Source organism: Bolinopsis microptera, chromosome 1, assembly GCF_026151205.1.
Source record: "Bolinopsis microptera isolate Bmic1 chromosome 1, MBARI_Bmic_1.0, whole genome shotgun sequence".
In the NCBI taxonomy this organism is placed as follows: domain Eukaryota; kingdom Metazoa; phylum Ctenophora; class Tentaculata; order Lobata; family Bolinopsidae; genus Bolinopsis; species Bolinopsis microptera.
In genome coordinates, this window is record NC_087072.1 from 11,422,117 (window position 1) to 11,448,397 (window position 26,281).

The following is a 26,281-nucleotide window of genomic DNA, read 5'->3' on the forward strand; positions in this document are numbered from 1 at the left end:
AGTTAGGTCGAAATTATAATCTCTCTTTACCTCAATTCTAATCAGAATATTTTAAAATAATCACACCCCTTCAATCTTCATATAGTACAATTCATACAAATAACATATCATTTTACCAGCTATATTACCTAACATTGATTGTAGGAAAGAAAACAAAACATGGACGACGCTGGACTGGATGCCATCAGACAGAAGCGCATGGCTGAGATGCAAGCTCAGGGTGGCGGTGGTGCTGGCGGTGGTGGTGCTGGTGAACAGGCGGAGAAACAAGCCAGGTTAAATTTTGAGATGCTTTTTATTTGTTAAGTACACAATATTAACACATAATCTGTTGTTCAGAGGCGTGAATCTTTGTGGTAACAATCAATATTTGCTGTGTTTGGTCAATGACAATGATCTTTCTGCAGGCAGCAAGAGATGAAAAACAACCTTCTTACTGCAATACTGGATCAGAAAGCTCGGGCCAGATGTAAGTTTTCTTATCAAGCTTGTTGAGGTGTTACTTCACCAATACAAACGTAATTTTTGTCATATCCTGGGGCCTACTATTGCATAATAGTATAATATATCTAACCTGTGGTAACGGTTATTTTCTGTTTAAAAAAAGGGTCTACACAACGTTTGATCACGAACGCGCGATACGTGTAATCATGATCATTATAACTGCACGAACATTTCTTTTGCGCGCCTTCCCGCCCTGATTATTTGTTAGAAAATGTGAAAACTGTCGACGCTTACAGAAAATGACATGCATTATTTATCGTAACTCATAACTTCATAACTGACAACTGTGTGCTTAAAACTCGCACCTAGCTTACCCAGAGTGTTATTTCAGTAAACACGATAGCTCAAGTGAAGCCAGAACGTGCGCAGAAGGTGGAGATGATGCTGATTAACATGCATCAGCGGAGGCAGATAATGGGACAAGTCGGCGAGGCTGAGCTTATCAAAATGCTTGAGGAGATAAGCAAGACAGAACCCAAAGGCTCCAAAGTTAACTTTGACCGACGTAGGGTCACCTTAGATTCGGACTCGGATTAACTTTATACGGAATTAGTCCCCAACGTTTGGGGTTGGTTTGGTGGGGTATTTGATCTTTTCAATCTATTTGATCGTGAATAAAGGAGACTCTTTTTCTCTAGACATTTTTATAACTAATTTTATTAGTTCACAAGTAATACATGGATATCTGTGTAAGCTGTAACTTTGTAAATAAGCTATACTAGTATACTTCATACATTAGTATTTGATAAAGTTTCGGTTATAATTCGTATCGACAACTGTTTAAAACATATAAACTAAAAAGTGAAAGCACTGAGATTTACAATCAAGTTCATCCTGACTCCATAACGACTAAAAAGATTATCAGGTCCGTTATAATTTTAAAAACGATGTGTACTAAACTGAAGGTTATCTGGTAGGTAATTTGTGTCCATTTTATTCATGGATCACTGTTTCGATTAGAATAAACATGCCAAGGTCTACATCTAGTAAAAACTGCTACAAACGGATAAACTTTCTCAATAAGTTAGGTAAAAACTGAAAAATTCAGACGAATCAATAAAACCACAAATTTAATTAGTTACTAATTATTAATTAAGTTAAACAGTAAATACTTCGAATACATTAACTAAATTACACATTAATAACTACACACTGGTCTGGAATGTGGTCGTCCTTGATGTATGTTTTTTCCTCAATTCTTCTAATACCGGACCAACCTTAGAAAGTTCCAGAACATGCTTTTTGGATGGATGACACAACCTAAGAAATAAGAAGTTGTTGTTCATTAATCGGTATGGGGGCCATCTACTTAGGACGTCCGCCAAAATCGCAGATTTTCAGACCACCCCCTGTCCGGTTGTGTCCGAATCTTCAAAACCACCCCGGACGTCCGGATTTCCAGCTACTTTAGAGAGTACAAATAAAACCAATTCAAATTCATTGTCAAAGAGTTAAAATAAATGAGACTTTTTCGTTAATTCTGCCAACATTTCCGAATTTCCAAAAACCACCCCATCTCCCTATCCGGATTTGTCCGAAATTCAAAACCCCCCCCCCCCCCCCCCCTCCCTATTTGCCGGACGTCCTAAGTAGATGGCCCTAATATGCCTTGAGTTTGAAACATTGTCCGGCCGTATCTACAGTTGTATTACCGATCGGTCCTAAAATCATGTCACACATGCAATGCAGCGCGCGCGTTAAAAAGTGCGTGCTGCGCGATTGGTAATACAAATTAGCGATTTGGCGTAAGCGCAGGGCTACACCGACTAATGTTAGATCGTTTAAAAATGACGTGATTTATCGAATAACAACTGATTAACATTTAAGGGGGGGGGCCAATGGGTATTTTTTTGTGAAACTTGATTTCGAGATAGCAATTGACCAACAAACTAAGACCAGTGACCGAACTTTTGAGGGGGTCCCGGACCCCAACCGCCAAACGGAGCGCGCATGGCAGCCACGCCCATAATTGGTCCAAATTAGGCCCAATTTAGCCAAATACCCTGAACATGCCCAAAACCAAGGTTTATGGTGCTCTACTTGTAGCTAGTGGTCTCCTGAACTCGTATATGAAATTTCATCAAGATTGGACAAAAAATGACTGAGTTATGAGCCAAAAACCATATGCCCATATTTGGGCATACGCACCAAATTTGGTAGATTTCGTCCCATAAATTAGTCAAATGTCAATATTTTTGAATGAAACTTACTTTATATGAAAGGTAAGCCTAAACTACATATTATCTGTAAGTTATAGCTTTATATCTGTTTAAATGTGGATACTAAGGCGAAAAACCCACAAAAAATGAACTAAATTGCCCATATCTCGGTTCGCGATATTTGCGGAATTGATCTCATTAAAATTGTAACAACTCAATCAGTTTTCAAAATTTTTGCATGAAATTTTCGGAATCGACTCGAAATCGCATTTCCACCTTATTTTAAATACGGATTTTTGATTTAGGCCTCCAAAAAAATTTGGCGGCCAAATTCTGAATTTTTGTGAGATAATTTTGGAATTTGGCCGCCAAATTTTTTTGGAGGCCTAAATCAAAAATCCGTATTTAAAATAAGGTGGAAATGCAATTTCGAGTCGATTCCGAAAATTTCATGCAAAAATTTTGAAAACTGATTGAGTTGTTACAATTTTAATGAGATCAATTCCGCAAATATCGCGAACCGAGATATGGGCAATTTAGTTCATTTTTTGTGGCTTTTTCGCCTTAGTATCCACATTTAAACAGATATAAAGCTATAACTTACAGATAATATGTAGTTTAGGCTTACCTTTCATATAAAGTAAGTTTCATTCAAACATATTGATATTTGACCAATTTATGGGCCGAAATCTACCAAATTTGGTGCGTATGCCCCTATATGGGCATATGGTTTTTGGCTCATAACTCAGTCATTTTTTGTCCAATCTTGATGAAATTTCATATACGAGTTCAGGAGACCACTAGCTACAAGTAGAGCACCATAAACCTTGGTTTTGGGCATGTTCAGGGTATTTGGCTAAATTGGGCCTAATTTGGACCAAATATGGGCGTGGCTGCCCTGCGCGCACCGTTTGGCGGTTGGGGTCCGGGACCCCCTCAAAAGTTCGGTCACTGGTCTTAGTTTGTTGGTCAACTACTATCTCGAAATCAAGTTTCACAAAAAAATATCCATTGGCCCCCCCCCTTAACATGCAGCTTCATGAGGTGACTTATCAACAAACGAGCACACGATTGAGCAAGTGAGTCACTTGTTAGCTCGTACTTACTGGTAGTAGAAGAGTGTTAGAATAGACCCAATTATCGTTCCCCCAACAACCATGCATATTAGCATTATTCCATAGAAATCAGGTTTTGAGGGCTCAGAATAGTGGTCAAAATACCACAATAGTAGCATTATTAAGTTCTGAATCAAAGTGAAGCCATGATAACCACACCATCGGACGAAAGAGTTTCCTTCTCTGAAAATAATTATCCCAATGATAATCACCATAATTCTTGTCATCGAATAAGCAGGTGATCAAATCTCAGAAAGGTAAATAATTCTTTAGAATGGTTAATAATATCATAAAAACTCACACAATGTTCATGAAAGTAAGGACTAGTGTAATACTGGTTATCAGCTTAAAGAACCACTCGTTGTATATAAGACCACCATAGAAGTGTGTTTTAGCGTAACACACATACAGCAGACAAGATAACCAATGCCCAATACACACAGCTAATACTAAATACCCTGATAATGAATTATAAGTCAATAATTAGATCCATAAATTTCTAGATTTATCAGAGTAACTGTTATTTTCATGAGAAATGTGAATCTAACTAATTCCTAGTTCAATTAGTGTAAATAACCGCTTAGTTATATTATGTATTTAAGTACACAATAAAACCCAACATAAAAGTTGTTGTTACCAGAGTAAGTAGCAGCTAGGAGTATAGCAGTTATCCTACTGATACACATGAATAGCTTTATCAGTATTGTGATGAAGTAGGCGTACATGTCCATACTTGCTTTGTCATATCTGAAAAGAAAAGTCAATTAGTTTCACGTGACATTGATTGGGGCACTTTTATATGTCATTTATACTTTACTCAATTTAATACTTTAAACACTACTATATAATAAATAATTAAAGGACGTTCTCTAAAGATGATATTTTATTCGATGATTTCAAGAGCCTAAACAGTAAACTGTGAGTGATTCGCAAACAAATCTAAATTTATAAATTAACCCATAGAGAAGCATAGTCGGTTCAGAACATAAAATATGTTTCTACTTAATTTCAAATCATGTGTTACGAACCAACATAACAGCGGAGAGACAGTGTAACTTTTATTCGGACAACAATTTATGAACAATGGCAGGCATATTTTTAATTAGTTCATGGAAACTAGGAAACCGGTTCACCTTTTTCCTTCTACTGCTTACCTGCTTCTCTTTTACATATGAAAAGTTAAAACCTACTTCATTCTCGGTATCAATATCTTTCGTTACGGCCAACTTTGAACAATTTTGGTAAGGATAAGACAGATACGATTTAACGATTTCTGATAAACGAATTTGCGTGTTATTTATTAATTTGTCCCCTGCAAACAATGGAACGTCTACAATTAGTAATAGCTATCTGTTTAATTGAGGCTGCATCACGTAATGCTCACTACCGACATGCTTCCCAAAGGGTACCTCAATTATTCCATATATGGCTTCCACGTTTCTCATTTCACATTAAATACCTTTCCCACTTTGTTAAAGACTTAACACTTCATTATTTGCATCAAATTTCAGACATTTGGTGTATATTTTTATTATCTAGTCTACTTCTAGCACAACAAAATAATAAAAATAGAAACATACAATGTACTCATTAATTAAAATGAACTCTAAGGTGCTCAGAGCACCAACAAGCAAATTAATGAACTCATTTCAATCAAAAAAGATAGCAAGACACACTCACAAGGCTGCCCACCGTCCATCAACCAATCAGAGCACAGTAATTACAACATGTGACACAAACTAACCAACGAGAACACAGTATTTACTCACGAGGCTGCTCGGTGCTCGTAGATGTAGCTAGTCATACTCCACACAACACTAGTAAAACTGACTGCTACCGAGAGGTAGGTGAACCAGCTAGTTGTCCACTGTGTGTAAACCACTATTATATAGAGTTGTAGTAGGAGTTGGGGGGTGGACTCTAGTGAACCTTCTATCTGAAAATATGGGATAATTTCCAATAATTGACAATATTTAGTACACAGTCCATAGTTTGGGTACATCTTTATTCCACACAAGATGTCAATACAGCCAGGTATCCAACAGATAGACGACACCTCCAAGTACATCCTGTGACCGCCCATTTACCAATCAGAGCACGGTATTTACAACACGAGACTAAAACTAACAGATCAGAACACATATAGAATCTCTCACCAATCTGAGAAGAGCTGCATCTCGTCTACCATGGTACTTCTCTGATAGATCCTTGTTAAAGTAAACCTCTTTAATACCCCGCTCAGTCGCCTCCTTCACAAACAAGTCGTATTTATCTGTCAGCTCTTCTCTCTTACGGTAATTTCTGAGATGTAAGTTAGTGAATTATCTCAAAAACTGTTCGAATTTTTAATGCCAAGCGGGCACATTATTATCAATTGGAATATTCTTATATCAAACTAGAAAGGCAAGTTGTCGCAATGTTCTCTCCAATTTTATCATTGATTATGTTGATTAAAATTAAAATTTAATGTAGATATTTCACTGAGTAGTCTATAACTTAAATAATGTTTTCTTGAGGTACACGTTACCTGAGAGCCTGTAAGAAGAGAGCCCCGTATCTGGTGATCCCTGGAAGACCCAACACGTGAAAGATAATCTCAATAAATCTTACTTTATCCAGAGAGGGTTTCACGGGTTCTATTTTTAGTTCTTCCAGCGTCTTGAAAAACACTCGCTTTCTCTGGTGATAATGTTACATTTGTGAGGGTGATTCGTAGATTTGTTTTAATCATTATACAGAGAATTGTGATACAAAATAATACATGAGAAGAACAGCTAAAATTTTATTGGCTATGAAAAGTAAATATGTGTGTAATACATTTTATACATTATATCATTTACATGGTAGATAAGATGTCTGTTTAAATGTATATCGTATGTATAAAAGTGGATTCTCAGATACGAATGTGGAATGATGTATACTTTATACCTTTATAGCGGTTTACTGATTATAAACATATATGATAAAGGTGCAGTGTAAACAACGTGTATAACTCTACATGACAATACTACACACAATACTCTTTAGGTTCAAACTTGTAAGGTATTGTTAAGAATATGCAACATATACCCAATCATGCTGCGACATCTTCTGTGTATTGGTGATTAATATAACGCAGTTCAGATAGGTTCAATATAAAATGTACATGTACCATACACAAGTGAAAACAGGTGAAAGCTACTCATTGAAAGTCAGAATGCTACTCATTCACATATCATTACTTCTCATTCACATATTACTGGCTACTAAATATGTCACATTGGACAGAAACATCAAAATAAACAATATAATAATATGCCATTCTCCAAAGTACGAAGATACGAGCAAGTAAGACAGGGTGCAGCCATGATACTTCATAAGATACAGCTATTATCACCTTATTAAAACAATTTCTATCATTTCCTTCCACGGATTCAACTTCTCTAATCCTACGCTGCTCATCTTCAGTTAATATGATCACGTTCCCTTTAATTTCACCCTTGAAAAAGTTACTAAAATAGAACTAAAATATATAATATCTAAAACTTAAAATAAGATCATGAGCAATAATCAGATTCGTTGATTGCTGAAATAATAAAACTCACATCTATGGTAGGGCCGGTGATGATAAGAGGGTATCTGCTGAGACCAGCATCAACACTAATCTGACTCTGTTCTCTTTTAGCTCGTGCTCTCCACCTGCTAGCCTGGCAACAATTCCTATATTTAGTAAACATTACCCTGCTCTCCACCTACTAGCCTGGCAACAATCCCTATATTTAGTAAACATTACCCTGCTCTCCACCTGCTAGCCTGGCAACAATCCCTATATTTAGTAAACATTACCCTGCTCTCCACCTGCTAGCCTGGCAACAATCCCTATATTTAGTAAACATTACCCTGCTCTCCACCTGCTAGCCTGGCAACAATCCCTATATTTAGTAAACATTACCCTGCTCTCCACCTGCTAGCCTGGCAACAATCCCTATATTTAGTAAACAATACCCTGCTCTCCACCTGCTAGCCTGGCAACAATTCCTATATTTAGTAAACATTACCCTGCTCTCCACCTGCTAGCCTGGCAACAATCCCTATATTTAGTAAACATTACCCTGCTCTCCACCTGCTAGCCTGGCAACAATCCCTATATTTAGTAAACATTACCCTGCTCTCCACCTGCTAGCCTGGCAACAATCCCTATATTTAGTAAACATTACCCTGCTTATTACAAGCTACTATTCAGTAAAACATGATCCAGAAACTTGCTAAGCTTCGGTACCTGTTTTTCAAAACACGGGGCAGTGCCTATTCTTACTGGTGGCAATTTTCCAAATAATAATAAACTTGTCATAGTTAAATTCGAAAACTTTATTCTTGCAGGACTGGTGTTTTATTATTATCGGAGTGAAACCGATTATTGAACCACACAAAAGTGGCTCTAGAGTAGAACTAGAGTAGAACTAGAGTAGAACTAGAGTAGAACTAGAATAGAACTAGAGTAGAACTAGAGTAGAACTAGAGTAGAACTAGAGTAGAACTAGAGTAGAACTAGAGTAGAACTAGAGTAGAACTAGAGTAGAACTAGAGTAGAACTAGAGTAGAACTAGAGTAGAACTAGAGTAGAACTAGAGTAGAACTAATTGCAGAGCATGTTAGTGTGTGAAACTCATGACTTGCTAGCGTGTAATTTGATACACACGAGTGTTACACTGCCATGGTAACAGCTACATACTACTGACTACTGACTACTGACTACTGACTATTGACTGCTACTCCGGCCGAATCTTGCCCGCAATTTGAATAACATAATAATTAGAAGGTAAGTTAAAGTAGTTGAATTAATTGTTCCCGACAATATGTAGTGGAGGGGGAAGAATATAAATATTGAGACAAAATAGTTAGAAAAAGGCTGTAAACATTAACATAAACACATCGTAGTTTCAACTAACGCGTGAGGGTATGTTTCTGTCGAATGTCGCTGCAGCTCCATTCTCTGCTGTCTTGTTCTCATTTGCTGTCCCCTCCCCTGCTACCTTCTTCTCACCGTCCAACTCTATTTCTTCCATCTTCTCCGGAGGATGGATCTCCACATCCTCATATCTTTCATCTGAGAGAGGAATTTAGGAAGGTCGCTGGTCAACTCCAGCATTATAAAGCAATATTATTTTAGCAGACGTCGGAAGACTTACCTTTACTCTTCAAATAAGTTACAAAGATCACGTGAGACTTATACACTTTACACATGTGACCGATACATTACTATTACGTCCCGGCTCTATTACAGTATTATTTATTATCCACGGTATGACGGTATTATGGAGAGTAACAAGATTACGGGCTATAGCTATTCGATCATTTCCCGTCTTAGCGATCTCTGAAAGTCAGGGCTTTGTGCTGACTTAGTGAAATAATAACAATCCATCTCAACCTTGAGTATTACTTTTAGAGTTCGTTTTGTTTGTTGTGTAATGACTAATGAAATATAATGCATTTTTCACGTTTTTAGTCTGTTGAGTGTTAATAATTATGTTCCTGTTTTTCTGATGATAATATTGAGAAATAACTCAATATAAGACTAAGAGCAACTTAACCTTCTTTGAATTATTAATTTACAATTTGCTAGCTAATTCCACAGATTAATGCCATGTTTCATTTTATCGCACTGATATATTTAATAGTTCAATTCACAGTCATCAGATAAAATTGTCATCGTACTGGAGACTGAATATGATAAACGGAAGATTGTGAATTTTAGAAGTGTTAGTTTCACATGTTGAAATTTACAGTTCTAATGAATACTTGCTGCCACCTGGTTAAACTCATTATATAAGAGCTACAAGATAAGATGAAACTATTGAACTGCCAGTAATGATTCTCCTCCTCCTCCTCCTATCGATGACCGTCCAGTACGCACAGCCAGCCAGCCTACAGATACTTCAAACCAAGGACGGACACGATCACCCGGAACCCTGTGCGCACATCTGTTCGGGGGTGGCTAACAACCCCTTCATTCTATCTGAGAACGGTTATTGGTACACTCACTTCGACATGAAACCTTGTGGGTTTGTGGGTACACCCAACATGTCCATAGTTCCGGAGGGAACTGTCATGGAGATTTGGACTGCTCATAATGTTACTAGTCATGGTGGTATAGTGGTGCTCGGGGGTGTGGGAGGCAAAATGCTAGACAAAGAATGGAAACTCAGTGTTATGTGGACAGCCTTCGGATTCGTGTGCTAGATATTATTTTTAGTTCCTATTTTCAATTTCTTAAACCCTAATAATCTGTGTTTTTTGTCCGTGAATTGACAATTTTCAAGACTCATACTTTTTCTCAAATTCGCGGGTCACTAGTTACTAACTAGTCAATATCATTGGTCTTAAAATGAATAATAAGTTAATAAGTAAGAGATAAAAAGAAAAAAAGAAAATTGAAACTAAGTATGAGTAGTCATATCCTGTACGTAGCAATTCGGAGTTAACTTGGAGCCATGCCGTCATTCGTCACATCGCGTAATAAACATTCCGTTAAAAACGAAACTCGAAATTATCTCATTAAAAGTATTACATCTATCAGCCATGAAATCTGTTCATTAATACGAACTTCCAATCTAATATTAGAAGCGAGTAACACATTGCACATTGTGGTATTTGCCAAATTGTGTTTCCTTCCTACGTTACTCGCTTCTGTTAGACATTTTGTTAATGCACATTGCACATTTTGTATGTTTTTGCGAAGTGTACGGTTTACGGAATAATCCTATGTGCCGTACCGATAGTTAATTATCTGTAATTTTGATTCATAGCGGCAAAGATGCTAAATACAACTTTTAAAGTGCTCAAATGATGAATTTCTTTTCCAAAATAAATCTTCATCTTCCAAACCATTATAAAGCTTAACTCAACCACCTATCTAGAACAATGTTACCTATTGAGGACCTATGGCATTGTCTGAACCTCTCAGCAATACACTACAATACCGACCACAGCCTCCCCAACATAGTTCTGCCAGTAGCAGACCAAACTCTCTCCTCTATAGGAACAATCATTAACATTCTCCTCATTCTCACAATCCACGTTCATTGCAAGATATCAGGCGACGTCTCCTGGACCCTAACATTCTACATGAACATGTGTGTTGCTAACGTGATGGAGTGTGCTAACAGCTGGCTGATCTACGAGAGTGGTGAACATGATGCACAGATCAGCACTTATCTTGTAGTGGCGTCTGGTGTGCAGGACACAGTCACTTCGTCAGAATAGGGTTCATGTTACCACTGTATATCATAAGACTGCTCTATGTAGCCTCACCAGCCAGGGTCATGGGCGGGGACCCAGGAAGGTATATGAGGAGAGGCAGAATATACTGCTGTGTTATCTGGACTTTAGGAGCTGGTATTGGTGCTGTTAGAACCTACGCTAGGACCAAGATAAACGCGGGGACAGATATTCACCCAGACAAGACGATGGAGGCCATGCAGGAAATATCTTTTTGCCTGCTACTGGTGAATCTAGCTGCATTTGTGCTCTGGATGACAGTACCATTAGTTACCATCCTGTACTTGATGAGGCTGGTGTACAAGTACAGATATAATGGAGCAGATACAGAGTCCCTCCTGATAGAGAACCAGGACAATCACAGGATCTGCAGTTCAGTAAAGTCAGCTCTGGCATCTCTAATGCTGTTCTACCTGACTGATCTGATATCAGCTATCTACCTGACTCTGCTAACAATCACTGTTCTCAAGATTCACTACACTCCTGGCTGTTACCCAGCTGTGTTTGTACTCATTAGGAACTACCTTGGAACTGCCACTAACTTCGTGTATTCCTACCACTGTCTAGGCGTTCTCTACGGGACGTGTATCTGTGTTATATTGTTCTTACAGAACACGATGAAGCAGACTGTCAGGTTTATGTGGGAATACAGCGGCTTGGTGGCTACGGGCATGGTGGAGACTGCACGACGGCGACTCCTCGCTTCTTCTTATTCTAGGGACTATGTTATATCCGGATAGGAATATTATTTATGAGTCGCATTGTTGTGATGTTTAGAGTTAAAAATGTATGATAATTCCTTATTATATTACTCCAGGGACTATATTTGACAATACTGTCAAACAGTGTTATACCTAGTGTTATAACAGTGTTATACCTAATGTGTACCTCTTAATAATAATATTAATTCGAATTAAATAATTTGTTAGAATCACAGTTCAAATTATCTTAACAGATTTCTTTTTTGAGTATCTATTTATTATATTTATCCTTCAATCAGGAATTTCCCTTATATATTAGCACTAATCATCGTTTGTGTAACTATTGCAATTTTAAAATTGCTAAGGTGATAGGAAAATATCGCCTGATAACAATACCACCTAAAACGTAATACACTAAATAGTATTAGCCTAAATAGTACAGAATCCGTAAAGAATATAATTTGCAAATTTATGGCCAACAGAGCAAGAACAGACCACTCACCACACGATAACATTAGTAATATACTAAACAATAATAATATCATTAGCTAATCATTAGTTAATTAGTTAATGATTATAAAGCTTTCAGACTGGAAGCTGGTATAGTATAGTGACACAGTCTAGACATTAATGCTCACACTGCACATTAATGATCAGCACTTGAAAGAAAGCAACCTTGCAGCTCGTGATGAATATAAGAGTGTGATTGTGTGATTAGAGTGTGATTAGAGTGTGATTAGAGTGTGATTAGAGTGTGATTAGAGTGTGATTAGAGTGTGATTAGAGTGTGATTAGAGTGTGATTAGAGTGTGATTAGAGTGTGATTAGAGTGTGATTAGAGTGTGATTAGAGTGTGATTAGAGTGTGATTAGCTTGAACACATCTCACTTGAAGCATGGAATTATTGAAAGAGGTTTAAGGGGACATACACCAAAAGCTTTTATGCCCTGGCCCTGCTGTTAACTTCATATTAAGAAAGTATACATCAAAACAATAAGATTTGATACATTAAAAATTATTTTTGAGGACCCGCACTTTCGAAAAAATAAATATTTTCTTTTCCGAAAATTTTGGAAATTTTGAGAAGTCTGTCACTGTAATACCGATATTTCGGTCATTTTAAAAGTCTTTTGGCTGATTTTTTTACTTAAGATTACTTACAATCGGTACAAGAAACCTCTGAAAGGATTATATAATTGAACCATAAATGACGAAGTTATAAACCAAACAAGGTCGAGAGAAGCAAAATTGAAATTTTTGTAAAAATCAAAGTTGTATATTTTACCATTCACCCAGGTCATAAGATATCGCTTCAAAAATTCTTGTGAGTGTAGCTGATAATCATATCCAACTTTTTGGAACAGGATTTCTCTCAATTTTGAGTTTTAAGGTATGATTTGTGGCCTCAAACGACTAAGTAAAATTCATCGTAAAAAGGGCCAAACATGGCAGATATAAGGCTTAAAATGCCTATAACTGACAAATTATCAATTTTTTTGAAATAATTTTTACAGAATCGTAATTAGCTTGAGAAAACGAATCTTTTGGTACCAAATTTATAATAGTTAAAGACACAAAATTTGTAAAAAAATGTGTACAATTTGTACAAAATTTATACAAGGGGGGGACCCTTGTGTTCGAGCTAGAAAATTATTTAAGACAATTTGTCTTCTAAAATCACCTATTTGGTACTAAAAGATTCGTCTTCTCAAGCTGATTACGATTCTGTAAAAATTATTTCAAAAAAAACTGATACTTTGTCAGTTATAGGCATTTTAAGCCTTAAATCTGCCATGTTTGGCCCTTTTTACGATGAATTTTACTTAGTCGTTTGAGGCCACAAATCATACCTTAAAACTCAAAATTGAGAGAAATCCTGTTCCAAAAAGTTGGATATGATTATCAGCTACACTCACAAGAATTTTTGAAGCGATATCTTATGACCTGGGTGAATGGTAAAATATACAACTTTGATTTTTACAAAAATTTCAATTTTGCTTCTCTCGACCTTGTTTGGTTTATAACTTCGTCATTTATGGTTCAATTATATAATCCTTTCAGAGGTTTCTTGTACCGATTGTAAGTAATCTTAAGTAAAAAAATCAGCCAAAAGACTTTTAAAATGACCGAAATATCGGTATTACAGTGACAGACTTCTCAAAATTTCCAAAATTTTCGGAAAAGAAAATATTTATTTTTTCGAAAGTGCGGGTCCTCAAAAATAATTTTTAATGTATCAAATCTTATTGTTTTGATGTATACTTTCTTAATATGAAGTTAACAGCAGGGCCAGGGCATAAAAGCTTTTGGTGTATGTCCCCTTAATTCAACAAAGAGGCTTTGAAATATAATGATTAAAATCTTAATAAGGCTAATATCAGCGATGCTTGTAAATAAACCGAATCTAAAATGTCAGGAAACTATAAATTCACACAATCTTCCAAATCAAACCACCACTGCTTAGACTCACATGTGATAAAGTTTAATAGCTGATAAGTTGGGTTTCCACCTAATTCAGATTGGTTTTTATTAACAAATTCTCACACAACAGAGTAGAAAAAGCAAGATTTAAAGTAGATTGCTTCACAAGATTGAAAAGAGAAGATGAAGTGTTGAAAAAGAAAGTACCTGATAAATTAATAGTGTTGTGTTCAGTGTCCACATCATGCTGAGGGAGAGGGGCTCCTTTCTTCTTGAAGTAATGGGTGTAGTCACGTGGTGCATGATATCTCTCTTGTGTCATCAGACTCTTTATCCTGCATATTAGTCATAATTTACAATTTATATTTAGAATATACGGTGTTAGTAAACCTTTTCCCAGCCGTCTTATGATCAAGATAAAATAAAATATCATGTTTCATTGTCTTTGCTGGTCTAGCTTCTTATCTTTAGCGTAACTAGGATAACTAGAGCACAATACTTTGTCACAATTTACACAGTACACCATTGTGTGTGATATTTCCTCAGAATGACGCAATAATAATACTCAAGGGAATTCGGAAATTTGTAAGGAAACTTGGCAAATTATAATCCCTAAAGACTTTTCATTCCCGTTATTACGTAACTGGAAGGGTCTAAATTCCTTTTATAGTTTTTGACTCAGGAACGCTACACCAGCCTCTATGCTATAAATACCAGTATGCAATTAGCCACCTCGCTTCACGCTTAAACATGAATACTTACTAAATCTTGGAGCGTTTCCAATGTCTCATCTACTCAAATTTCACATAACAGCGAGATTAAGGATACACTAACAGTAGCCCTTACAGTAAGTGTGTACTAGAAGTATACTAGAAGTATACTAGCGGTGTAAAGTTCTATACACTTCTAGTACACACAGCTATGAGCTAGTGTTACTTACATAGATTCGAGGGTGGAGTCGTACACTATCCACTGGAAGCTAAGGGCGGACATTAGGAGACCGGGGAGAAAACAGAGACATAGTGTAGCAATCCCAAACACTGTGTCATCGTCTGATAGGTAGTTGAAACCTACTATTAGATCTGAGAAAGAGAGGATTTAATTTCTATCTTTAATACAATAAACATTAAAATATTTACAACTGTACGTGATTTTATATTTATAGATTCCCAGAGAAACCATAATTTATGTACAGCAACTTTATAAGACGATCATGCTATAGTTTAATTGATTAAGAATTGACGAACAAAAGCATGATGTATCAAATTGTAAACCAAATAGATATTAACAATTTGCTTAGTTAAAGAATATGAAAGTGAGATAGTAATAATGTAACAGTAATCTTACCTAGAACTGGATCAGCAACACTGAGGAGGACGGATACAGTGTAGTAACCTAGCTCATAAAGCAAGTAGAGTGTTCTGAACGAACAGCAAACCATCTAGCTGCCATTTTAGTTTCCTATACCATCTGGTTTAGTTGTTAGTATTAGTTACAAACTGAAAATCAATATCTGACGGTACAATTAGATCATGTTGACTAATTTCGAGAGATGTGATGCGATCCTGTTTTAACTGCTACATAATATGTCGGTACACGGTATACTGTGATAACAAATATGACAATCACAATATTAGTTGGACACAATAAAACACCAATTTGATATCAAAACTGTAAAATAAATAATATAAAGTATAAAATAAAAAATACAAAATAACATAAACATACAACTTCCTTTTCTAATTCTATTCTAACTCTATTCTAAGTCAAAGACATTCCTTGATAGCTACATATAAAAAGTAAAAATAAAACACAAAAAGCAAGCAAATTCTTTCATGAGCAATAATCGTGGTAAATAAATTTCTATCAACTGTAATCATTGGTAAAGCAGTGCCAATTGATTGGTATTATTATGTTTTCAATTTGAATAAGATCCTATCAAGCCGTTTAAGATTTTGAACGAAACAAAGGTTTTCAAAAACCAAAATATTCATATCTTTCCCTTCCTACCCAGCTATACAAAATTTGCGTTTCTGTTTCATAAAAATATTTTTGAAACCATGTTTTCAATGCACGAATCACCATCAATTAACTAATCCCTTTCAATCATGTTTGAGTTGACAGAAATTGAAAATATATCGCTCAATTTAACTTGTCTTAACAATGTTGATAATCATAATATAAATATAACTAACTGAAATATAAAAACCGAATTTATAATTATAAAAATATGTATACCATTATATGAAAATTACTATGAAATTGTAATTTAGTTTTAAGACAATTATTTACAAGAACCACGTTCTATACCTGTCCCATATTGTCAAAGTGAGTATGGAGTGGGGACCAATCCTAAAAAAGTGAGCAAATGTTCCCTTGTAGAACCCTGCCACTCCCTCATGCTTGTACATTTTTGTGATACAGTCCAAAAAGCCATCATAGTACAGTCCATGCTTCTGGTTGAACATCCTCGTTGCAACAACATCAAATGGAGTCATGGTGAGAGTCAAAGCCAAGCTGCTACATACACTTGCCATACAAACAATGCCAAACTCAGACTCCGTAACATTCGCAGCAATCAAAATCTGCTTAATCCTGGTGAATGTAGCCAGTTGAGTTGCTGATCCAACACTGACCCTTGCCATTGCACTAGTCAAGCCTTGAGTTAGACCTCCAGAAGAACGGTATGCTGTAGATAGAGCTTGCATAAGACCAGAGTGGCTGTGTTGATATCCAACAGCTATGGAAGGATTTGCTGCAGATTGCATTTGTACCTTAGCCAAGTAAAATGGATTGGCAAGTATAGATCCACAGCACCCCGAAAATGCTCCTGCTAAAGCAAGCTTACAAAATGTTTGTTCACCTGAATTATTTGTGGTAATACCAGAATTAGTTATGGTTTGGTAAGTACCAAGCCGTGTACTGTTCATAGCCAATTGATAAGCAAGGGCTGAAGACAAACCCTTCTGAAGACCAGTGATTCCTTCGCGTTGGCTAATTTTGATGAAGGCATCGATAATATTTTTATACTTCACTTCATAAGCACCGCGTGTCTTCAACTCTCCTTGAAGTTGAAATCGTGTTTTCACAAGATCCAATGGGTTTGTGAAGAGACCTGCTGTAGCTGTTGCACAACCACCAAATAGATATTCCTTTGAGTAGCCAATGATTTTAAATAAATCTAAATTATTAGGTAACTTGTCACCAGTCATTGTTTCCTTGGTACCTTTGGAAATATGACAAGACTAAATCAGCTATTTCATGAGATCAGAGGTTATACAAACTGGGTATCTTGAATTGATCTACTAATATACAGTGGCGGAACGACCGCCCCTGCTGCCACCCACTACCCACATGGGTACGTTTTGTCACTGCTGATATAGAAAACAATTGAATGTTCCCACAATCTGACAGTGACAAAATAATAATAATAATTCTATAGTAGTAGTAGTAGGTGGTAATCCTGCGCGGTCGATCGCTTATTGCGAGACGTAATACAGCTTAAAAGTTGAAGACAAGTTCAATCAAATGGTTCTTTAGACACTTATTCATCTTTCGTGCAATTATCTTGAAGTAAAGTTTTTTAGAATGGAAATACTTTTAGCTTTACTGATGGAAAGTTTCACGATGTTCTAGAGTCAACGTCATCCATTTAAGTGACAAAAGGACGCTACATGTCACAGAATGACTTGATTTTCCGTTAAAAGTAGCCATTAGGTAACTTCATAGCCTTAGCAATGTTTATTTCGTGTTGGAAGTAAATTATAAGCTCTCTGTGGAATTTGGCTAAACGTGGTATTGACGAAATTAACGAAATTACGTATAAATTGACAAAATGGCGACAAAATGGCGTACAAGGTCAAAATTTGTAACGGAAACAAAACAGCGCGCCAAACAAGGTAGACTGGCTGAAACATTTCTCACGTGCGATAGCTCTACTGCGCGTTCCACAGACATGTGGGCACCATTTCAGTGAAACTTTGGTTGTTTTGCGCCGTTGCTAGCTGGAGTTATATTTCAAAATGTGTGCGAGTAGGCGTGTTTCTGACTTGACTTACATTATTGCGTTTATCAAATACACGGATATTTGTAAATTTATCATACTTTATGCTATCGTTTGGAAAAGTTATTTGTACATAGATTCCAGAAATTTTCATGATTGCATCATTTTATTACAATTTATCATGAGCTTTTGAAAACAGTCCGACGCTGAGCCCAAATTTCAGCAAAATAACGCCGTTTTTTCGTAACACTTTTTTTGATTCAATGCCGTTTTAAAATCACGATATTCCAACAATGCAAGTTTTCCCAGAATTATGGCCGTGTGTTCTGATCTCATCATCGTTAGAACTATACCATGATACCAAAAATTTGTAAATCCGAGAAACAAAATAATTATTGATTATCACCTAGTAGTAGTAGTAAATCTTTCAAAGTACGAAATATCTCTTTAAAAGAGCATCCTAGGCACCTTATAGATATCAAAACGCATAAAAAAGAAAACAAAAACATCAACCATCTTCTAACTTCTTCCACTCCTCCCTATCTAAAGCTAAAAATCTAAGGTCTTCGAAATCAGTCAAATTCTTAAGTCTAATATCAAGATTTCTACTAGTCAAGTCTTTTCTAATGACATCTAATAAGTTTAAACATGGTCTACCCCGTCTCCCTTCCATAAAAATATCAGAATTTATAGCAAATAACATAGAGGTGTATGCTGGTGAGTCTTCCTGTCCTCTTAAGATATGTCCTAACATTCTCCATCGAAACTTAGAGACTCTCACAGACAAGGGAGTGACATAACAACGAGCATAGAGTGCCTCATTAGAAATAACCCCAGTAGGCCATCTGATGATGAGGATTCTTCGGAGGTGTTTGTGATGAGCAATATCAAGTTCATTCAACGAAGCTAGTGGTGCAGCCCAGGAGTTGCAGTTGTAGAGTAGAATAGAGACTACTTGTGCCTCGTAGATTTTGATCTTCCTTTGGACTGAAATCTTGCTCTTCATCCAAACTTTCTGAAATTTACTAAAGGCAACATTACCAAGGAATATTCGATTCTTGATATCCTTAACAGTGCACATCAACGATCCTAAAGTTTTGTTAGAGCGCCACTCTTCATCACCTCTATACACTTTTCCAACAATCACCTTGCGTTTAACAGTGGGTTTAGGATCTGCTAAATAAAAATGGACAAATTCAGTCTTGGAAGAATTGATATGAAGGTCCCACTGCTGGAATATATCTTTAGCGATAGGAAGCATTTCTTTGAGTGGAGCAAGTTCAGTGTTATTAAAGTCAATATCATCAGAGTATCCTGTTTCGAGTGGCATGAATTCTTCTGAGATAGGAGGATTAGGGATTGGATGATTCACTGGGTAAGGTGTTGATGATACTTGGGAGAGTACAGATCTGAGGTGAATAAGTGCAGCGGCTTCAACAACAGTAAATAGATTACCTGATAGTGCATCTCCTTGAAATGCTCCAGTTGTGCTTTGGAACTCAATTGATACAGTATTATTGACTTTTACTTTCAACACTGTGTTTGATAGTAGGAGCCGTACCATCCTAATTTCATCACTAGTACAGCCAGCATCTTCAAGAACATTGAGTACTGTTTCTCTGCTGATGGTGTCAAAGGCACTTGACATGTCTATACTCATTCTGTGGTAGCTCCAATGCTTTCTAAGTACCACTGAGGTTAGCATACGTTGAGACCAAATTATATCGCCACAACTTCTACCTCTCTTGTAAGCACTTTGTGTAGGACCGGTGTACTGATCTAGCTTGCCTTGGATACGTTTTAGGGTAATCATTGACAGTAATTTTCTGGAGCAGTTTGAGAGGGTGAGAGGTCTGATGTTTGCTGCTGGACCAAGTGGTTTCTTAGGCTTTTGGAGTGGAGTAATGTTGCCTTTTCCAATAGATGTTATGGTGGTGTTTGTTTCAAATGCGGTATTTATACAGTCTGCATATTTCTATACAGTTACATAATTGAAACAATTATTGAATTAATTCGACAATTTCATTTATTGATGTCAAAACATTAATTACAAATATGAATATGATATCTTTTTGTTTTATCGACTTGGATTTCAGAAAATTTAAATGAAGTCAAATTGATGACCAAAAGTCGGTAGCATATATACAAACATTATTAATTCTACTTAGAATTGGTGCCTTTACAAGTGGTGTTTTGAGATATAATATATATAATAGATTTGATGACTTCTGTTAGAAAACCTGCTAACAATTTTTGGATATCTGCTTGTTAGGTGCATCTGCCTTATTTAGTCATGTTATATTTTACATTTATTATCGCCTGTTTTCTGAACAGTTTCTTGTTCCACCTCCGTCTAAGGCAAAGATGCACACTCTCGTTAATTTAATTGTCATTTACAGCTGAGCATAAGGGTTAAATTTAAATTATTTAGCCTTTTGGTGCTGTATAAAAATAACATTAATTTATTATTATAAAGGGTCTCAATAAGAGGTCTCGACTGCCTAGGCGTCAAACCTTGGCAGTCGGTAGTTTCCCTCTGGCCCGGGATCAGCTGACCCTAGGGACCAGAGGGTAAAGGTGTAGAGACTATGTGTATCTACAAATCTTTCGAGGTTGTTTTTACAAGAGACAGGGCTTGCTACGCAAGGGAAGAAAACCGGGAGAAACAATCACAAATTATACAAATAAATATTATAAAACCTAGCAAAAAGAAATTCAAACAATCCTACACTACTACAAATGTTTATTACATTCTACAATGTAATACACGATAAATAAATGCTATATAATCAAGAAACAGGGCTTGCAGGGCAAGGGACGGAACACAGGGACTGGCTACAGAGTGTATAAAACAGTGATTCAGCAAGTACCCATTGGGTATTGCTGAATCTTACCCACAAAATACCACAATCAATACAAGAATATACAATATTTAAACAAACGTCATGTTTATACAATAATCAGGGCATGCAGAGCAAGAGAAGAAGGTAACTGGGCTGTGTTTATGACTGCAGTCAGTCAAAGATTTGAACTGTGGATTAGTAAATATCTGTCATAAAATCCAAGCAAACATTCTAGAAGACTTTTATAAATAGTCAATAGTGTCCCCTAGACCGTAGGAAATGTAAAAATCTTAAGACGATGAGGCCTGAGTAAGTCGTAAATTTTGATTGGAGAATGCAGATTGCTGTGAATTTACGTGAGTACTTGATTCTTTTCAATCCCAGTTTATTGCTGTCCTAAAAATTTCTTTAGTGCCAAATGACGTCTAAAACACCCTGTTTCGCAAAAAATTTCCGGGGGGCTGCGCCCCCCTAAACCCCGCCAAGGGGCTCCGCCCCTGGATCCCGCTGGGGGCTGCGCCCCCAGACCCCTGCCACAGCTTGCTCGCTTCGCTCGCTGCGCAGCTGGATTGGACGCGTCGGCTCGCCGACAGCCCCCCTCAAAGAAAACTCCTGGCTACGTCCCTGGTCATACGTTGTATGACACGCCGCGCACGAGTGCGCGGCTCACCCTGTATCGTCCATAGTGAAACGACCGTGGGGATTGCAACGTTGAACGTGATACATAACAAGTTAGGTGAATGCGAGATGCATGGCACCACTGGGCCTCACCGAGCTGTTATGTGAAGGGTTGACATTGTCAATCAAGTCCGCCGCGCACCTTGATTGACGTTGTCAACCCTTCCAGATCGTTGAGCTTTACGTGGAGAAGCAATACAACGATCTCGTCAGACTAGTAAAGCTAGTCTGCGTGGCGCATTAGCAGTTAGGAAAGAAAATTTTTTTCCCGCAGTCGTCGACAGGGGGACACTTTTTCAGCGGGGGGTTGGGAGGCACCAACAGGCAATGTTACGCTACTGGCTCATATCGTATTTTATGGTGATATCAGTTCATGAATTGGGCAATATAATTCCATCATGTCATTACAGTCGACACATATATCAATATGTATGTATATAAGACCTTAGTGCGGTAAAGTTGATCAGATGCTTGACAGGTTATTTAAGAGGATACACTAAATATTGGGGATTGGGATCATGTGAACCTTTTTACACCGGTTTCCTCTTAAATCTTGGACTTTTCGTTTCCCTCGAGAAGCCTAGTATATAAAAGCTATACTGTACCTTGATCCTTGCTTGAGTTAACATAAACATACAATTTTTATGTGGACTTAGTGCCAACTTTAAGGGTGCTTGTAAGTATTATATCTCAACTTGTTTGGTGTGTTACTTTGATTTTGAGCTTTACCATTTACTTTCAGTCTAAATAATTTTATGTCCATTAACATTCATGTAGATGTCTAAACTTTTATGTTTATTAACCACTGAATCGCTCTTGATTGTGCACGAGTGCATCGCCTTTAAATTATTATGGGGAAATTTGTACTTTAAATAACAACCACGTTGTGATAACTCAAGTGACTGGTCGACCACTTTATTTCATTGTGTTTTAAAAGTATTTGTGTTTCTAGCTTTAGGTGCAAACATTCTTTGGGATTTTATTTTCCTACTTCAGATCTATCATGCTATTTGTTACTTAAATGCTTTTTGTATCCTACAACAATAAAATTTTCATCATCATCTGAACAAGGTTAGTGTTTGTTCATATCTTTTTCCATTTAACATTCTTTTCTCTGTAAAGTAAAACAAACTTTTTTCTGTAAAGTAAAACAAAGATTTTAAGTACTGAAGATTTAATCAAGCAATAAAAACATATAAAGAACTCAATTGATAGACCCATTTGAAAATAGTGTACTAAAAAGGTAAATACTAAATAAATTATACTACCGCATTGTCAGTAATTGTTACATAACTTGTTTCACTCTTAAAGCTAAAACTATTTGTTTAAACCAGAGGAAAACTGGCCATCGAAGCAACTCCGCAGTGATTGTAAAAGTTTCGTTTCAGCCAGAAGTAACCAGATAATCCCCAGCCAGTTCCCCAAGAATTCTTTATAATCCAATAGTCACCCTTTGAATTTGAGGAGTATCCAACAGCCATAACTGCATGATCAAGATTTTGTGAGCTGCAAGCTGGTTCATAGTATATTCCACCTGAAATGATTTAATCAAGATGCTCCTTGTTTTTGATGATACTGATTTGTTATTATTAATGACCACGTGCACCCCCATTTTACAAATGTGAAATGGTCTATTATATGAAACTAACCTGTGTAAAACTGAAGAGATCTGTGACTAGCATCAATTGCTACAGAAATTGGGCCAGTTGAAGCAACTGCTGTCTTGAGAGCGCTTTCTGAAGTCGGAACGTTAGAATATCCTTTCACTTTGGCTCCTACGTATGCAGTATTGAATCTGCAATGTCCTGCCTGCAAAAAATCAGAGGTTAGTAGAGAGCAATAACATTATAATGAATTATGATATTATGTCAAATTTACCTACAGTACATGAAACCCTGGCTAATTGTTTTCAGTCATTACAAATTAGAAGTGAAGGATATCTTGTTGCTGATGTACTTTAATGTGCAGACAAACCTGTGCCTCATAAGGATAAGATTGTTCGGTCTCAATACCTCCCGCTTGTTTAACATATAGGAAACTGTTTGTCATCAGTCCCCCATTGCAACCGTTGTTTCCATAACCTGAAAAATAGAATACCACGGATCAAGAATTTGTTGTTCCTGTTTTGAGTTTGCCCTATGTTAATAAAAAAACTGGAAAGTCAAAATAACTTCAGCTCTAGTTCATAAAGTTTTGGGTGAATTTCTACTGTAAAGTAGAAACTTTTCTGAGACAATAGAGAAACTGACCTTGTCTCACTAAATTCAACCACTTTCCATAATAACAAGAATTGCGCCCGTTCTTTCGTTTTGGCGGACGCTAGATTTCCATTCCACATTTACTATAAATTTAAATATAAGCTCCAATCAGCTCACTTCAATCTTCATGATAATAATATTCATAAATTATGCATCAAATACGGGAAACACTTGAAATTCAGTTCAACTTAACTTGTATCTGTAATTCAAGAAATTATCAGCAAAGGTAAACTATACTCGTGTACACATCAATACACTACGCGTGCCACGTACAAATTGGGCGTATTACCTAATATTAATATTATACATTACATGCATCATATACATTAAAACACAGTCGCGCCGCGCATTCATAGATCACATGCTATCTATACATCACATCTCCGCAAGCAATCCTCGCGCGCGCAAGTTTTTCGTTGCTTGGTAACGAACGGAAGTAAGCAAGGAACACGACATATATTTGACCCACCTACCGCAATCTCCAAAATCCACGTTTTTCTGCAAAAACCTCCATTCGTAACCTTTCACTATTGCCTTTTTACAAAAGGGTGAAATGGAAAAAATACTAACGAATAAAGTTTTTAAAATAATTATATACAACCACTCAAGAATATTTCCTCAAGTTTACTTCTAGTTAACTAATTCGTGGTTTAAGCTCTTATTTTATTTATGATTAAAGGAATGTAAAATAAAACTTATTGTTAACCTAAGTGTTACTCACTAGTAGAACAGTCCATGATTTGTTGTTCACTAAGGCTGATCAAAACATTGTTCTTTCTGAACCACTGTCCTTCAATGGCTCCTGTCTGGAATTATTTACTGTGTAGATAAATGCAAAATTATTTAACAACAAAGACAAATTTAGCTTGAGCAGATTGCTAAAATGTAAAGCTAATTGCTAATGTCACGAAAACTCACGGATGAAAACGAATAGCAAGATCCACACTGTCCTTGATTTTTTATTGGAGTGACAGCACCTTTCGATCTCCAATCAACAGATGATGGAGCTTCAAAGTTTTCTGGAGCAAGGAAAGTAACAGCCTCCTTTTCCATCCAGGCTCTGATTTCGTTTGTGTCATTAACTGATCCAGTCAACATCGTTCTAAACTCTTCATGGGTCTGAAATAGACAATATTGCATGTAAACATGATTAACTATCTAATATGTGAATATTTGTGTATTAATGCATATCTTCAAAAACAAATAAGAACACCTATTGGACATTTTCAAATAGTATGAAAGCATGTTTCTAAGATATTTCTCACCAGATCAGAATATTCGTTGTTTCCGAGTTCCATTGTGGTGTCTTCACGAGCATTGTACTCTGCAATGAACTTCATGTTGTCTACGAAAATCTCCCTCCTGCTAGTTTCCTCATCAGGATGGTAGACCTACAACATGAAAACGAGTATTATTTGTTCACTATTAGCAGACGGACAAACTGTTTTTTAATCCTTATCAACAGCTTTTATCATATTATTTTATGTTTTTAATACATTTCTACTTCTTACTTTGTTGAGTTACTTCTATTTTGATTTTTAAAGATATATATAATATTCGTATCGCTCAATGTTTGATGTTTGCAGCAGACTACAAAGACAACTTTTGCACTCAACTAACCTTGCCATGAGTCTGTTTCCAAGCATTAAACTGGTAAATTGTGGGTAGAGAGCTTGTTACAGCAAACAGTGAGAGTAGGACAACAGTCAGCATCTTCAGGGATGACAATTTAAAGAAAATTACTGATCAAACTAATTACTACATACAATTAACTTATCAAATGAACTAATTGTAGCAATTCAGAATATTATAGGGCCCATAATTTATGATCTTCCTTTCTACGATGTGGCATCACAGTGTGAGTTTAACAAATATTGTTATAGATTGGGCAATAAATTGTGGTTAAATTAAGGTTTAGAGGTCTCGGAAAGATTACATAGCATAGCATACTAGTAAACTGATCACAGAAAAGTTGTTGCTTTCTAACTTGCTCAAACTGTATTGTGCACCACATCCAATTGTTAAACAGCAAAACGGAAACTTAACAACATTTTCTGCTCGTTCGTTATAAGGTAACAAAATTATCCTAGTTTTCATCCACGTGCTTGTTGATAAGGCTTATCTTCTGCAGTACCGTCATGTGGACGTCTCTTCGCTATTTAGCAATGTAAGGTCATCATACTATCGTAATTTGAGACGGTAGGACATGATGTTAGGGTTGTAATTTCATTGCTTCAAAAGCAAGATAATTTGTGGCATTAAATGTCATACAGCGAGTAATCTTTAATTTACATTAAACTGTACTCTAAAGAAAGATATGTTATGAAATCAATTGAAGTTCT

General features: G+C 36.5%; 4 protein-coding genes across 9 annotated transcripts; 1 reads left to right on the forward strand and 3 right to left on the reverse strand.

Annotated features, from left to right (window-relative positions):
- The first annotated feature begins 143 nt into the window (after positions 1-143).
- LOC134826369 (programmed cell death protein 5-like) lies at positions 144-1,158 on the forward strand. The gene is made up of 3 exons (XM_063838718.1): positions 144-275; positions 408-469; positions 836-1,158. Exons 1-3 carry the CDS (start codon positions 160-162, stop codon positions 1,039-1,041), a joined length of 384 nt encoding a protein of 127 aa, XP_063694788.1. The 5' UTR covers positions 144-159; the 3' UTR covers positions 1,042-1,158.
- Positions 1,146-15,629, reverse strand: LOC134826323 (uncharacterized). 6 transcript variants are annotated; one of them, XM_063838660.1, is made up of 14 exons: positions 15,505-15,629; positions 15,098-15,239; positions 14,365-14,492; positions 14,207-14,245; positions 8,707-8,864; positions 7,363-7,464; positions 7,155-7,256; positions 6,306-6,457; positions 5,935-6,079; positions 5,548-5,714; positions 4,416-4,525; positions 4,080-4,236; positions 3,770-3,961; positions 1,146-1,764 (listed from the first exon to the last, which is right to left on the reverse strand). In XM_063838660.1, exons 1-14 carry the CDS (start codon positions 15,596-15,598, stop codon positions 1,650-1,652), a joined length of 1,803 nt encoding a protein of 600 aa, XP_063694730.1. In that variant the 5' UTR covers positions 15,599-15,629; the 3' UTR covers positions 1,146-1,649. The 6 variants fall into 6 exon arrangements, with proteins under 6 accessions (XP_063694730.1, XP_063694736.1, XP_063694745.1 ...); XM_063838666.1 differs by lacking the exon at positions 14,207-14,245; XM_063838675.1 differs by lacking the exon at positions 7,155-7,256.
- A 193-nt stretch (positions 15,630-15,822) lies between these two features.
- On the reverse strand, positions 15,823-17,458 carry LOC134820170 (solute carrier family 25 member 35-like). Its single transcript, XM_063830395.1, has one exon. The coding sequence runs from the start codon at positions 17,367-17,369 to the stop codon at positions 16,446-16,448; it is 924 nt and encodes a 307-aa protein (XP_063686465.1). The 5' UTR covers positions 17,370-17,458; the 3' UTR covers positions 15,823-16,445.
- A 5,380-nt stretch (positions 17,459-22,838) lies between these two features.
- Positions 22,839-25,682, reverse strand: LOC134813183 (procathepsin L-like). The gene is made up of 7 exons (XM_063820872.1): positions 25,560-25,682; positions 25,205-25,330; positions 24,858-25,058; positions 24,661-24,745; positions 23,656-23,762; positions 23,331-23,490; positions 22,839-23,215 (listed from the first exon to the last, which is right to left on the reverse strand). The coding sequence occupies exons 1-7, from the start codon at positions 25,650-25,652 to the stop codon at positions 23,007-23,009; spliced, it is 981 nt and encodes a 326-aa protein (XP_063676942.1). The 5' UTR covers positions 25,653-25,682; the 3' UTR covers positions 22,839-23,006.
- Positions 25,683-26,281: the final 599 nt, after the last annotated feature.